This window comes from Vanellus vanellus (assembly GCF_965231255.1).
Source record: "Vanellus vanellus genome assembly, chromosome: 6".
NCBI lineage: Eukaryota > Metazoa > Chordata > Aves > Charadriiformes > Charadriidae > Vanellus > Vanellus vanellus.
Genome location: NC_138911.1, coordinates 954,440 through 967,941, shown reverse-complemented (window position 1 = coordinate 967,941; position 13,502 = coordinate 954,440). Strand labels below are relative to the sequence as shown.

General features: G+C 45.0%; 1 protein-coding gene across 1 annotated transcript; it reads left to right on the top strand.

Moving 5' to 3' along the window:
• Positions 1–7,238: 7,238 nt before the first annotated feature.
• On the top strand, positions 7,239–11,339 carry SCT (secretin; the record flags this gene model as incomplete). Its single annotated transcript, XM_082485014.1, has 5 exons — positions 7,239–7,327; positions 8,439–8,543; positions 8,830–8,934; positions 10,089–10,190; positions 11,228–11,339. The coding sequence occupies 5 exons, from the start codon at positions 7,239–7,241 to the stop codon at positions 11,337–11,339; spliced, it is 513 nt and encodes a 170-aa protein (XP_082341140.1).
• Positions 11,340–13,502: the final 2,163 nt, after the last annotated feature.

The window sequence follows — 13,502 nt, the reverse complement described above, 5'->3', positions numbered from 1 at the left end:
GGATTTGGCTGGAAGCCAATACAACTTTGATCAAAATGACTGAGGTCTTCTCTAGCACAGCCCAGAGCTTCTAACCCAAAGACTTTGCTGTCCTTGCCCCTGGGTAGTGCTGCCAACCACAGAGATAACTAGCAAGTCCAGCATCTTCCTTTCAGACTTCAGAGTCTTATAGGGAGTGATATAGCCCATTTGCACACATGGAGGCACTGGGAAGCCAGCAAAACAGAGCAAACATGGCTTTTACCTCTGCGTATTGCTTTAAGCACAGACCTCCAAAAGGAACCATGAGGGGCTGGAATGCTTCTGTGACACTGGATTTATTCCAAGATAAGGATTGTTCCCTAGATTGTTCAGGGTTTGAGAATAATATCTGAGTCCACCTTGGGGCTAGGGAGTGGGATAGGTGTTTTTCTGAGGTCCCACGGCCATATGGGACTGTGATTTTCCTTCTCCCTTCCTCTCCCAAGCCCAGCTACAGCTGCCCCTGCTCACCCCTTCTTCCCATCCCACTCTTCCCTTTTGCAGCCAGAATTACAAAATCAGGTGGTAAAGATTAAAACCACTCCTGAAACCATCCTGTGCAAGAAAGGAGCATTTAGAAGGCTAAATCCTCCAATCCCCTTATTCCAATTAGGGTCCTTTCTCTTACAGACCTGGAAGTGGTGGAAAAAAATTCCTCCAATCTGCTCTCAGTAGATAGCAGCGTCACAGCCAGCTCCTTGGCATGGGGAAGGTTCATCTGCAAGCATACAAGAGAAAATCCTCACTATACACATGGACTCACACACATACATATTAAGAAAGGAAAAAAAGAATGGGGGAGGTAGAAGTTCCTGAACACCCCGTAAGCTGATTAAAGGGTATTTTACTTTTACGTAGGAAGGATTTAGCCATGCAGTTCCTAGTACCATCTGACCTCAATAAACTCCCATGCCATCGGCGGGTGCTGCCATTGGATGGGGTCACAGCCTGTGCCTGCGCTCCTCAAAGGTCAGCTGCACCTAGACAGCTTCATCAGAACTTGTGACAGCATTGCTGGACATGTGTGGAGAATGAGATGAACCTGCCCCAACCTTCTCAGCTTGTCCTAACCCTTGTGCACTCAGCCACCTCAAAGACATGGACCTCAAAGACAGCAGTGCAGAGGCTGTAGGAGCATTTCAGGATGCGTGTTTTGGCCAAACAAGGCGTCTCCATGAAGAAGAGCAGCCCCAGCAGATCCTGAGTTGCTGCAGTAACAAGCTGGGATCTGGACAGCGGACAATCTGGTAAGGGATGCTACCTTGTAAGGGTTGCCCTGGATAAACAGCAACCCCAAAGGATGGATGGACTTTCCTGGTCCAAGGCAGGAACAACAATGTCCACATGACACTGTAGGAGCATTTATCCAGCCTGTTCTTAAAGCTGTCTGGAGATGGGGTCTGAATGCATCCACACTACTCCTCCAACCAGAAGGTCTTTTCTGATATCCTGTATCAATTTCTTTGAAGTGTGAATGGGAATTTGTCCCCTTCAAAACTCAGAATGAACCCCCAGAGCTTTGTAGACTGATTTTTGAGAGTCTGCCTGCACCCTTTTTGCGGTGTGGGGTCAGGATACCTAGCTTTGTGATAAAACCCTCTCTTTTTCAAAATGCAATTTCTTGTGTCTTTTCTGCCATCATAGAAAAAGGCCAGGCTCGCGCTCTTCTTAAATATTGCGAAATTTGGGGCTAATAGATTTAACATAGTTCTAAGATGCTGCATTTCACACTGCAGGTTTGGTGACCCCTCCCTCCCACTGTAAAGAGGAGAAAAAAGACCTTCCTCTATGCCACTTGCAGCTTTGATGCCTTCAGGATAGGTCAGCTTGTGCATACTAGCTGTTAGGTACCCTTTAATGCAGAGCCTTGGTGTCGAAGTGGGAATGGTCCCTCTGTTTAACCTTTGCTCACTGCCATGCACAAGGGTGTCCCCAGCCAACAGCGTGGCTGCTGTGAATAGCCCTTGCACCCGTGGCAACTGGATTTACTTAATGCAGCTCACCACAGGTCACTCCATGCTGCGCATGTCAGTCGGTGTCAAGCCTAAGCACAAGTGACCACACAAAGATCCTGCTGGCTTTACACCTGGCGTGTGTCCTCAGGGCAGCTCACCTCCTGCTCAGGGATGGCCCCAAGGCTCACAGACCCCTTTTTCCTCCCACCCTGGGGCGTCTCTCCCTGCCCTCTCCAAGGAGTGTTGATGCACAGCCTCAGCGCTCCTCAGTGTTACCTGTTTGTGGCACTTTGCTATACATCCTGTAAATGCAGTGTTGCATTCTATAAACAGGTAAGTCACTGGCAGCTGGTGGCAAGGATCAGTTCAGCCCTGACTTCTTGCAGCTTCGGGTATGACAGCTGTGCAAGGAGCAGGGATCAGATGAGGGCAATAATTTCCTTTTCCTTTGTCATTCTTAGAGTCAATGATGGGGAGCTTTTCTCTGCAGTGATGATGCACAGAGATGATGGGTTAGATTACAGTGATTAATGGATGATTTAATCACGCTTTGTGCCTGCTGGATGCAGGCAAGGGGAATCTCCACTCCCACTTCGAATGCTCACAGAAATGGAGAATGGGAAAAGCAAGGTGCAAATTCACAAAGCTCCATTCAGCTGATATTGCTAAGCAGTATTGTTTATCACTCCTGTTTCCATAATGTCTCCTGATGAGAGTTTGATGCTAATTCTGGTTAAAGGAGAATCAGATGTTGTTTCAGGACTGGGAATTTGGTTTGAGCTCCAGTTTATTCAGGTATGATTTTCAGCTTGCAAAAGCTTTTGAGTTTCCATGCATGAGTTTCCTCACCGGGGCCTCAGGAGCTGCATTTAAGCTCAAGCCCATGGTTGCCACCTGCATTATATTGCAGCAGCACTTGGCATGGCCACACTCTTTTCTACTGTATCACCTTTTCACTCTCTGACACAGTTGCTGCAAGGCAAACCCAATTTTTTATTGCAAAGTAGATAATTCAGGTTACTTAGTTCATGTTCTTCCAGTCCCAAGAACGTTTTACTCTCCTGTTAATTCACCCTCTGCTGCCATCATGGGGCTACCTCGTCATTGCAACCTCTTCTGTGTACCTCTCATCTACACCCGTTTAGATTCTCATAGCAAACTCAGTTTCCCCCAGAGCTTGTGGGCATTTCAGACCCATTGAGGTTGATTGCAAAGAAAAGGAAATCACATTAGTAATTTTCAGCTCCCTATGTGTTGTTTAGCAGCTTTTTATATAAACTTTTTTTCCTCCTTGCCTTGTTCCTATGTGGTCTTTCTCAGTTGCAGATGTTTGGCAACACCACAAGCCCAAGCTGAAGCCAGCCACCACCGACACAGACATAAAATATGAATACAGAAAATATGAAGATTTAAATGCAAAGAACAAAAATACAAGAATTGCAGATGTCACTAATGTCACTGGGGGCTCTCAAAGCAGGGCTGGGTGCCCAGAAGAGCTTTCAGCTGCCATGGGAGAAGGACGTGACTCACAATGCATCCGCACCTCGTTGTATAGAGAGGAAATGCATTGAATGAGGCCATAACACTACAGCAAGTTGTATCAGAGTGATGGCGGGAGGGCTGCAGGAGGAATGCCAGCACAAACGCAGCTGAAGGAAGGAGTCGTTACAGAAAGGAGAGGAAAATGTTTGGAAAATCCCTGGATATGTGCAGGACTGACCTGCACTGTCTCAAAGGAGGAAATGGGCTCCCCTGTCCAAGCGGTGGCCATGGCACCTCTTGGTCCTCCAGTCCTGGAGTGGGAACTGAAATGTCCCTGCTGTTTCTTCCCCTCCCTTTGCAGGGGTCCGCCTGCAGCCAGCAGTCACATCCAGTAGTGCTGAGGCTTGCTGCCATTACTGTGTTGGTTATCCTTCCAAGGGAAAGATGACAGGGAAAATTAGGACAGTCCCAGCCCTCTAGTCATGGGGATGCCCTCTGCTTTTCCAAAGAAAAAAAGATACGTAGACAAGAAAAAGTGTAATATAGGCTCCTATTTCTCCAGTTGGAAGATAAGAAGATTTATTTATAATGATTAATCCTTCCAAGCTACTTCATACAACATAAAGAAGGAGAGAAAGGACATAATCCTATTTTCTCCCTCCATTTCCATGCCACCTTTAGTATCAGTATTCGAGACCAACCAGCTCCAAACCCCAGCAAAGGCAGGGAATATATTCAGGATGTGTTCTATGCATGTATAAGTATGCTTCTTTCTTTGAAGTTCTGATATAGTCTGTTCTCAGTGGACCCTTCCCAGACACGGCTGTGAAACCACAGCTTGAAAGGCATTGTCCCCTCATGCAAAAGTCAGCCCTCATCCTACTGATCAGACAATGTTGGCCCTAAAAAAGTGACATGTTGTTTAGCCAAATCGCAGGCACACACATACACTCACCGGCAGTTCCTGGCAATTGCAAACAAAACCCAAGCCAGGATTAAAAAAGAAGAACAGAAGATTAAGCTCCTATCAAGAGGTAATTAAAACCAGGAGGAGAGATAATGATGACAATCATAATGAATCAATCTGTACAGGGATGTTTGCCCAACAAATTACTGTCATTATAGACAGAAGCAGGAATTATTACCCATCAGCAGAAATACAGCCCATCAAACTGCTGTGAATGACCTGATCAGGTTTAGAGTAATTAAAGGACATTCCAGCCTAGATGCATTATTTGCTGTTAATCATGATTAGTCATATTCATATCTTTACCCAAATAATTGCTTTCTGATAAGGGCTGCATATTTATAGGGGGCCATGGAGAGGAGCGGGCCAGTGGTACATCGTAGCCAGCTGAGAGCCTGGAGTGACCACGGTTTGGTGAGTACCACTGTGCTGACATGATCAGGCTGCCTCCTCCCCTCTTTCAGTTTTGGGGTGGTAGATTTCAGGCTTCTGTGATGCTTTGCTGAGCCATTGCCATGAAGCCATCCATCTCTTGAACAGCAATGCTGGTAATATGTAGGATTTTCCTCCTCTGGAGCAACCAGAGGAAAGAATGGAGCCCAAACAGCCGCTGGACCAGACGGCTTCCAGAATTACATGGTTTTTAGTTTTAGGTAGAGTACAATGGATGGGCAGGAGCAAGAAGGTGTGCAAACTGGCTGTGTATCAGCCTTTTTGGAAGCTCTCCTAGCGGTAGTGCTCCTGCAGGGTGATGAGAGCCTGGATTCAGCAAAGTCTTTGCATGCAATGTGACATTTTAGCAGTAGGATTTGTCTGCTGGAGAGATCTGAGACGTGCCCAGGTCCTGGGCTGGCTTGGTGCACACTTCTTTCAGCTAAAGGTCCCAGCTAGCTACCTAAGAAGTTTGCATTTATTGAAAGCCAGCATAACTGGGGAGGGCAATAAAAAGCTCAGAAGTATCTTTAAACACCTCTACTGTGATGACACTGAAGACCTACCTTGTTCCTGGGGTCTGACTGATTAAAAAAAACCAATGCAATACATCATTATTGATACACAGAAGTTCCCCACCAGCCATTACTGTCGTAGCAACTTCAGCAAGCAAATATGATCTGCGCAGGGAAGACAAAATTATGTCCAGAAAAGGAGAAACCAAGTTGATCCACTTGATTAGCAGCTAGAAAGGTTATGAAGAGAGGGGAAACTGGAGCTAGGGATGGGGTTTAAAATGGGCTGTTAAGTGTGGTGCTCCAAGACAAACGACAGCCCAGGTTTGGCACAAGGAAGGCCAAAATGCTGTGGTGACATCCTGGCTGGGGGTCAAGGCATTGCATGGCAGGTATTGTGTAGTCTGAAGGACAGGCTCAGGATCCAGGTTTCCCTTCCCTGAAGGGTGGTGTGCTCTGGTTTTGGTGGCTGTTTTCAGCTCTTTCGCATCAATCAGTTGGGAAGCAGTACTGTGGAGTCTGTTTTGTTTGGACTCTACTAAGAAACTGATCTTTGAAGTGTCCTTCTTGTTTTACTTATTCCATCCCCCTCAAAGCCCAAATCAGGCAGGAAAACACAGCACTAAAGCACCAGAAGTGTGTGTGAGATGAAGCTTATGGCTCCTTAATCATGCAAAACTTCTCACCTGTCTGCGCTGCAACCCCCATTAAATATTTGTGTTGTGACTTACAGCGAATAAATTTCTGTATAAATCCCCCACTCTTCTCCTTCCTCCTCTTGTCTCTTCTCATCTTGAGCCATCTCTAGAGTACCAAACAGTCCCAGGCGGCTAGAAAGTGTTCAGGAAACTCTGACAGCCCTTTAATGCTCCTTGTACTGCCTAGTTTCAGACTAAAATAAAACCAAAGTGGGAAGACTTTGATTTTGGGTTAGCGAGAACTATCTGAGAGTTTCCAGGACAGCAACTAAGAAAGCAAGGTTTGCTTCTTTGCAGGAGGAAGGCAGGTATATTATAAATTATAGATATGGCTCCTGTGTAATCCTTGGGGAGATGTGAGCACCCTCTTATAAAGGTACATACGCATCCCTGCAGGCATAGGGCTGCAAAAAGAGCCTGGAGATAAAAGGAGAAAACGTGCAATGGCTTGTGATAAACAAAATGTGCTTTTCATTTCAGTAACAAAACAAAAGACAAGGTTCTGCTGCTACTGAAAATGTGTGTTATTTCTTTTTTCTTTCTTGAAAGATTGGAAAATAGGCAGATATTGGCACACACAAGAGCCCTTCCCTTCCCCTGTGTGTAGATGAACTTTTATTTGGTACATGCAATTTTTTTTGTCTGAAAAAAAACCAAATGGGTTTCTCCTGGGCATCCTCTAGGTATACTAATAACTGGCTATATGGGATGTTTTCATAGGTGCTTTAAATCCTCTCTCTGAGAACTCAGCTCAGAGACTTACAGTGGAATGGGGTTTATTCCACGGTGTTGTGCCACTGATGGATTAACTCACATGATACCTCCCTTTGTATTCAAGGCATATTATACTGACTCACAGCAAAACTCCAGCACAAATGTTTCACACAGCCAACCTCAGAGCTGTGCTCTGGGACTGCATGGTGGTGGTGATGGGATAACAACTACAAACAACTTCCAACTAACTGGCAACATGATGGATTTTAATTGTTCATCTTTTGTATTTTAAAGAAATACTGTCTTTGCTGGCAGGAATTCCTGCCTAATTTAGTTATAGTGGTGGTATTTATATAGCTATGTCTTCTGTGTGGCATGTGAACTGTACCAGACAAAGACCAAGGTCATTTGTTCTGCTGCTCATGAAACCTTGTGCTTTAATTTAGGAGAAAACATGGTTGCCAGGATGACTGGTCTGTGGCAACTAATTCTTCCCATGATTGTCCTATCACACTTCTCAGCATCTCTTCCATCCCGGGAGAGGTAAGCATTTCTTGTGTCTCTGCTTCCTTTTTCTCTGTGGCTTTTTGTTCAAAGAGCCTGCTAGCTGTAAAGTCAGCCTTTTATCTTCCAGAACTTGCATCTGCTTGGCTGTTGGATTTTTTTTTTTTCTGCCCAAAATTGATTTAGTTAAATGAGTGCAAATGTTGTAAACATTTTTCTTGCTTAAGAATGGAAATGTTGATTTGATTTAATTCAGGAGAAAAATCAGGACCCCAAACAGATCAAACTACAGTAAAACAAGACACTCTTGAGTCTGTTTTCCTGGTAGGTACTTATACAGGCTGATAGAGGTAAAAGTTTCAGTTTCAAATAGTCTGATCCCATGAAAACATAACCAAAAATAGTCAGTCTTGTAAGTTTAGCAGTTCACGGTCTTGCATGTAAGACTTCAGCAGGGTCGTCTCTCTTCCCACTTGTACACGGGCAATTAAAGCAGAGAGACTAAAGGACTTAGGTTGGAAGAGGACAGAGCTGAGACTCCCGTGGAGCCCTTCCATGGTCACAACTGGTGCCTGGCCCGGCTTCCTTGACACTGCGCTAGCATAGAGACACATGCATGCGTACACACAGAGTCTCTCTCCAGAAGTTGGACCCCCGACCTTTTATCCTACCCACTGGCTAGTCCGGTTTGAAGTTTTATAGCTCTGGTTGAACCTCACTGAGGCTTTGAGCACTTCTTTTAATGGCTTGTCAATCAGTCACCTGTGAGTGCTGGTCTTTGGTACCACCACCGTTATCTACCTGGTCCTCCAGGTTTGTGTATCCGGGTCTTTATTACTTCTCCAGTCTCTTGTCCTACTATTCTGTGCTGAATCAGTGATAAGCTCACATTCCCATATCCTTATGGTAAGGTGATTATATTAGTAAGAAGCAAGTGCAGGTAGTTTTTCTGTGTGATGGTTAACAAAGATATGTCTTTTAAACTTCTATAAGATTTGCCCTCTTTTGTGAAACTTTGCCAAATTAGCAGAAATTTTTGCCCCTCTTTCTTTGAGGCACTCTCTCCTCGAGGGAGCAGTTTTAAATCCCCATTTTTCTCTGGTCTTAAAATCATGCCTTTTCACCTCTTTTTTCTCTTCTAACCTCCCAGGACTGAGAGACATGCTGATGGGCTCTTCCACAGTGAGCTCAGCAAGATGAATGGCAATGCATACGTGCGGCAGCTAGTCAAACACCTGGTGGGCCTCAAGGAGAGGTAAGGACCAGCCCAAACCACCTTCCTGGGGCATGGAAGTCTCCAGCAGGAGATGGGTCCCCAGCAATGAGGGGGGGATGCCTATGGGGCTGAGCTGTCTGCAGCTTGGCTCCAGAGCCAAGCATTGGTCTCATTCAGAAGATGCCCAAGATGAAAGGAGACAGGAGAAGGGGAGGGATACAGGGCTCCTTGATGGTGGGAAGAGAGAAATTTCTGTGTTTTGTGATAAGTCCCACATCACATGGCTGGGAGGAGCAGCCGTTGTACTCTATTTTCCCTGACACAGGTCCCAGAGGCACTCAGATGGACTGTTTACCAGTGAATACAGCAAGATGAGAGGAAACGCTCAGGTTCAGAAATTCATTCAAAATCTCATGGGCCGCAAGCGCAGGTAAAAGCTCTGCTTCCTGGGGAATGGAAAGGCAGCTTGGGCCATGCAGGCTGCAGAGAGGCAGGTCTCAGCTCCAAGGAAAGGCAGGTGGCATGACCACTGGTTTGGAAAACTCCAGACAAGGGCAAGCAGGCTGGGGCTTGGTCTCCTCCCACTAGGCTGTGCCTGGAGCTGCTCTGCAATAGCAGAGAAATCCCATCAGCCTGCCCTGCCTGTCACAGCAGGCAGAGCAGGACACAAACCTCACTCAGGCCATTTCTAAGCATAGAAAACATTTATTGCATATGCATATCAAGCTTAATCCATAGGACACAAAACTTTACATCAGATCACAGTCTGGGATTTTTTTGTTTGCATTTTGATTTAGCCTTTTGGGGAAAATTGTAGGTGATCTACCTACGTCAAATAAAGCACCAGAGAAAATGTTTGTAGATAAATGGGCTCTGTAGCAGAATGAGGAAGGCTTGTGGGTTTCATAGTCCCCACCCATGGCTCTGACTGCCAAACTGGTCAGAATTTAGACATAATCATGTATATGGCCAATATGAGGTCCTTCATCCAGCCGAAATACAGGGCCACTAGTTTCCACTGAAGCCACGTATATGAGCACATCATCAGTTACAATATGTGGCACACTGTGATACAATTCACAACTGCTGCTGCCCTTGCTGCTGGTATGCTATGAAGGGACAACATTGCCTGGACAGATTTCCTTCAAGCTGGGTACTTTCTTCAAGGCAGAGACATAGCACGTTGATTCTTTCCCATCTGTTCAGGGTGCTTTGATATTTTCTGGGCCACGCACCACTAACAAAATCCTGACAGATGCAATGGATTTTTAATTTCCAAATGCTGGAAAAAGGTATATATCCATGGGCGCAAGGACGTGCTGGTACTGCATAAAGAGGCAGAGTGCAAGTGCATATTAAAACCTGTCCGTTTGCCAGTTAGAAAGCATCTGAGCCTGATTTGAAGAGGATACTTCTTTTTCTTCCTGTACATCTACAGTGACAGCAGATTAACAAAGCATGGACCATGGGGCAGGTCGGTGGGGGGGCGAACCTGCCTTCCAGACAGCAGTGCTGCTTTACAGCTCTGGTGGTTACACTATTTGCTTGGGTTTTTTTTTAATTATTATTATTTATCTAAACCAGCTCTCCAGGCCCAGTCAACACAGACTTGCAGGGGAGAGAGGAAGAAAACAGCCATGAGGAACTTTGCTTTATGTGGTTGTACCAGAGCTTTCTAAACGACAGGTAGGTAGGACAGATTTGTCACCTCTGTGGCCGTGATCAACACAGTCCTGAAGCCGAAAGAGGACTTTTGGTAACTTGTAAATGCCCAGTTCTTACCCCAGGCACAGAAGTCTGATGTAATGCAGCAGATCAGAAGGGCTCAGCTGATATCCTCAAAAATGGAAGGGTGGAAGATTTATTAAATTGTCCATATTAAAATCACTTCTGCCTCATTCCCCACCAGCTTGTGAGGCACTGTCTCGGGGACTGTCATTGCTGAATTGCAGCCCTCCATCACACACTTTTGTACCTCATGTCACTCTGCCAACAACCACACTCCCAGGGCTGGTTTGCAGAGCTTGGAAAACAAATACTTTAGTCTAAACTGCAAGGTGGCATGTGGCTGTGTGCAATCTCAATTGATTTCCATGCCTACGTTCACGGTAATCTCTATTTCTACGTGCCAAGCCCACCTGGCAGTCAGTTTTGCCTTACCTAAAGCAAAGCTGGCATTAAGATTTACAACTAATAAGTGCCATATAAAAGACAGTTATTAAAAATAATAAAAGCCAAGGAAATGAAATAATCTTTTTCTAATCATAGAGTTATCATCCTGGGCTGAAACAATTGTTCATTTCATTAGGAAACCTGATCTAACAGTTAAAATAGAAAGCTTTTGCTACCCTGGCTTAATTCAATTATTGATTCAAACACACACCTCAGGATGGGCTGTCCCAGCATCTGGACATTGTCTCTTGCTAGTGAGCAACCACTTTTAATTAGACATCTCACTGTTAAATCACTAAAATTAGGAGCAATAAGCTGGCCCTTAGTACCTCTTGTCCACATTGCCTAGAATAAATGGGGATGATAACACCAACAGGCTTGCCGGTGCATTTGTGGGGTGCCTGGTTGCAGGCAGCCACGATCTGGGTCCCTCTGGCATTCATCTGCTCCTTGGAGTAATCTTTGAATTTTACAAGGTGGCCTGGTCACACTTCCTGCAGTCTGTGCCCCCAGAAATAACAAACTATCACTAATTTTTTCCCTTTCAACAGCCGCTCGGACAGTGATGCCAGGGAAGCTGCTGCAGTTACCAGCCAATATGTTTGCCCCATCTCTAAGCAGCTCGTTGCAGACATGAAGGAATATACAGACAATTTTGACTGAAGGTGAAGGAAAAGAAATGCCCAAGGAGACAGCTTTGCATGTATATAGCCTTGAAAATAAACAAGGAAGCTATTGAATTTACTTAGGAAAAACTCTTGAGATCAGCAAATAAAAAAAAAAATCTGGAAAGCAGCCAAAACTCAATAAAACATCTTAGATTATCAAGAGTGAAGTACATGTCAGTGTGAATTGTTGTCAGTAGATGGAGCCTGAATGAAGCACATCACTTCCACTTTGTGATAACATCTGGCTGCCTGCTTCTGAAGTTAAATAAAGATTTATTAGCTCCGCCTGTGCTTTGGCTGTTTTTTGGGAAACAGTAATAAGGGTGGTACCATTACTAGGTTTTGGACCACTAAGAATGCAGGGTGAGGGGGAAAAGTATTTTGCCAGTCTTCTCCCACGTGAGGCTTGTTGGGACTAGCTGGAATCCATGGCCACATCTTCTGTGGCTGGGACTCAGGACTGCTCACAATCCAACTGTACAAAGAGGCCAGTATCAGGGCCACCGTTTAGCAGAAATTTAGCCAGGTGCTAGATGTTATTACAAAGAAATGTACTAACAGCTATGCAACATAGACACACACTGTAAATATTATTTCCGATTCATTCTGCCTCTATATTTACTGGCCCAGCTTTCTCACTGCCACTAAAGACAAAGCTCCACTAGGAGGCATTTGTTCCCACCATTTAATGAGGTTTACATGTTATCCCTGCACCACACTGCATGGCAGATTCCCTCCTCTGTTAGAACAGCAGCTCCACCTTTCCTGTAAAACTAACAGATTTTTAAAAGGAGCTCTAAAATAAGGCATCCTTAGCTGCAATCATGTGTGCCTACTGCAAAACTGTTCAGTCCATCCTGTGCCATCAGTTTTCACTGTTTATGATGTACCTGACACCTGCAAAGAAGCAAGTCACTCTCAAATGTTCATCTAAGCACCCATTGCCTTACAGTGATGCTGAAATACTGCTCTTGCAGACCTTGATGTTTGTTTATTTTGGTCCATAGGAAAGTGACCTTTTGGGAGGATTTTTGGAAGGAGTGTTGAGGGTCTGTATTTCGTTAAGCCACTAATGGCCACCTGGCTAAAATACAGCATCTGAGAGCTTTCTGAAATCAATTTGGATTTTAAAAGGAGAAGTCAGAGCAGCTGCCCCCTTTCTCCTACACAATGGGCGAGTTGAAAACAATGGTGTTTCTTTGCATAAGTGGCCAAACACCTTGCCATGTGATTTTAGCTTGGAAAAATTTACACACGCTCAAAAAAAGATAGGACAAGACAGCAGAATAGCATGCTATTGAAGCTTCAGGAAGCCATTGAGATGTAAATAATTGGAGCCTGGATGAAGATTCTGGTGAACATCCCTGCAAAGAACCACGGCTGGCATCTGGTAGAAGGGGCCATGCATTGTCCCTACAAAGTTGTTGGGTAATCACTGGGCTGCAGCTGAGCCCAGTTGCTGTCTCTGGATCCACTCTGCTCACCTCTGCTCACCTTGTGAGGGTACTGTAGGGTGGCTGGGAATAGCAAGATCGTCTCAGAAACACAACTGGTTATCTCAACCCAAGGACTTACACAGAGCCAAGCTCATTCCTTTACCATCCAACCAAAAGAACAGCAAAGATGACTTTGTCTTCACTGAAACCTTTGCATTTTCCAGAAGTAAAGATAAGACATTTGAAAGCTGGCTTTTTAATATATTTTTTAAAAAATCCATTTTTCAGGATCAACACAACAGACTGCACCTAGAAGACAGAAACTGTAAGTCATGGGCTGGAGAACAAAACCTGTTATAAAAGGGAATGTGAGTGTCATGGTTTCAGTTGGGATAGAGTTAACTTTCTTACTAGCAGCTGGTGTAGTGCTATGTTTTGGACTTGGGATGAAAGCAATGTTGGTATCGCACTGATGTTTTTAGTTGTTGCCAAGCAGTCAAGCCCTTTTCTGCTCCTCATGCCACCCCACCAGCGAGTAGGCTGGGGGTGCAAAAGAAGCTGGGATGGGATAAAGCTGGGGCAGCTGACCCCAACTGACCAAAGGGATATTCCATGCCATATGACGTCATGGTCAGTATATAAAGCTGAGAAAAGAAGAAGCAGTAAGGGGGGATGTTTGCAGTGATGGTGTTTGTCTTCCCAAGTAACTTACTCTTGATGGA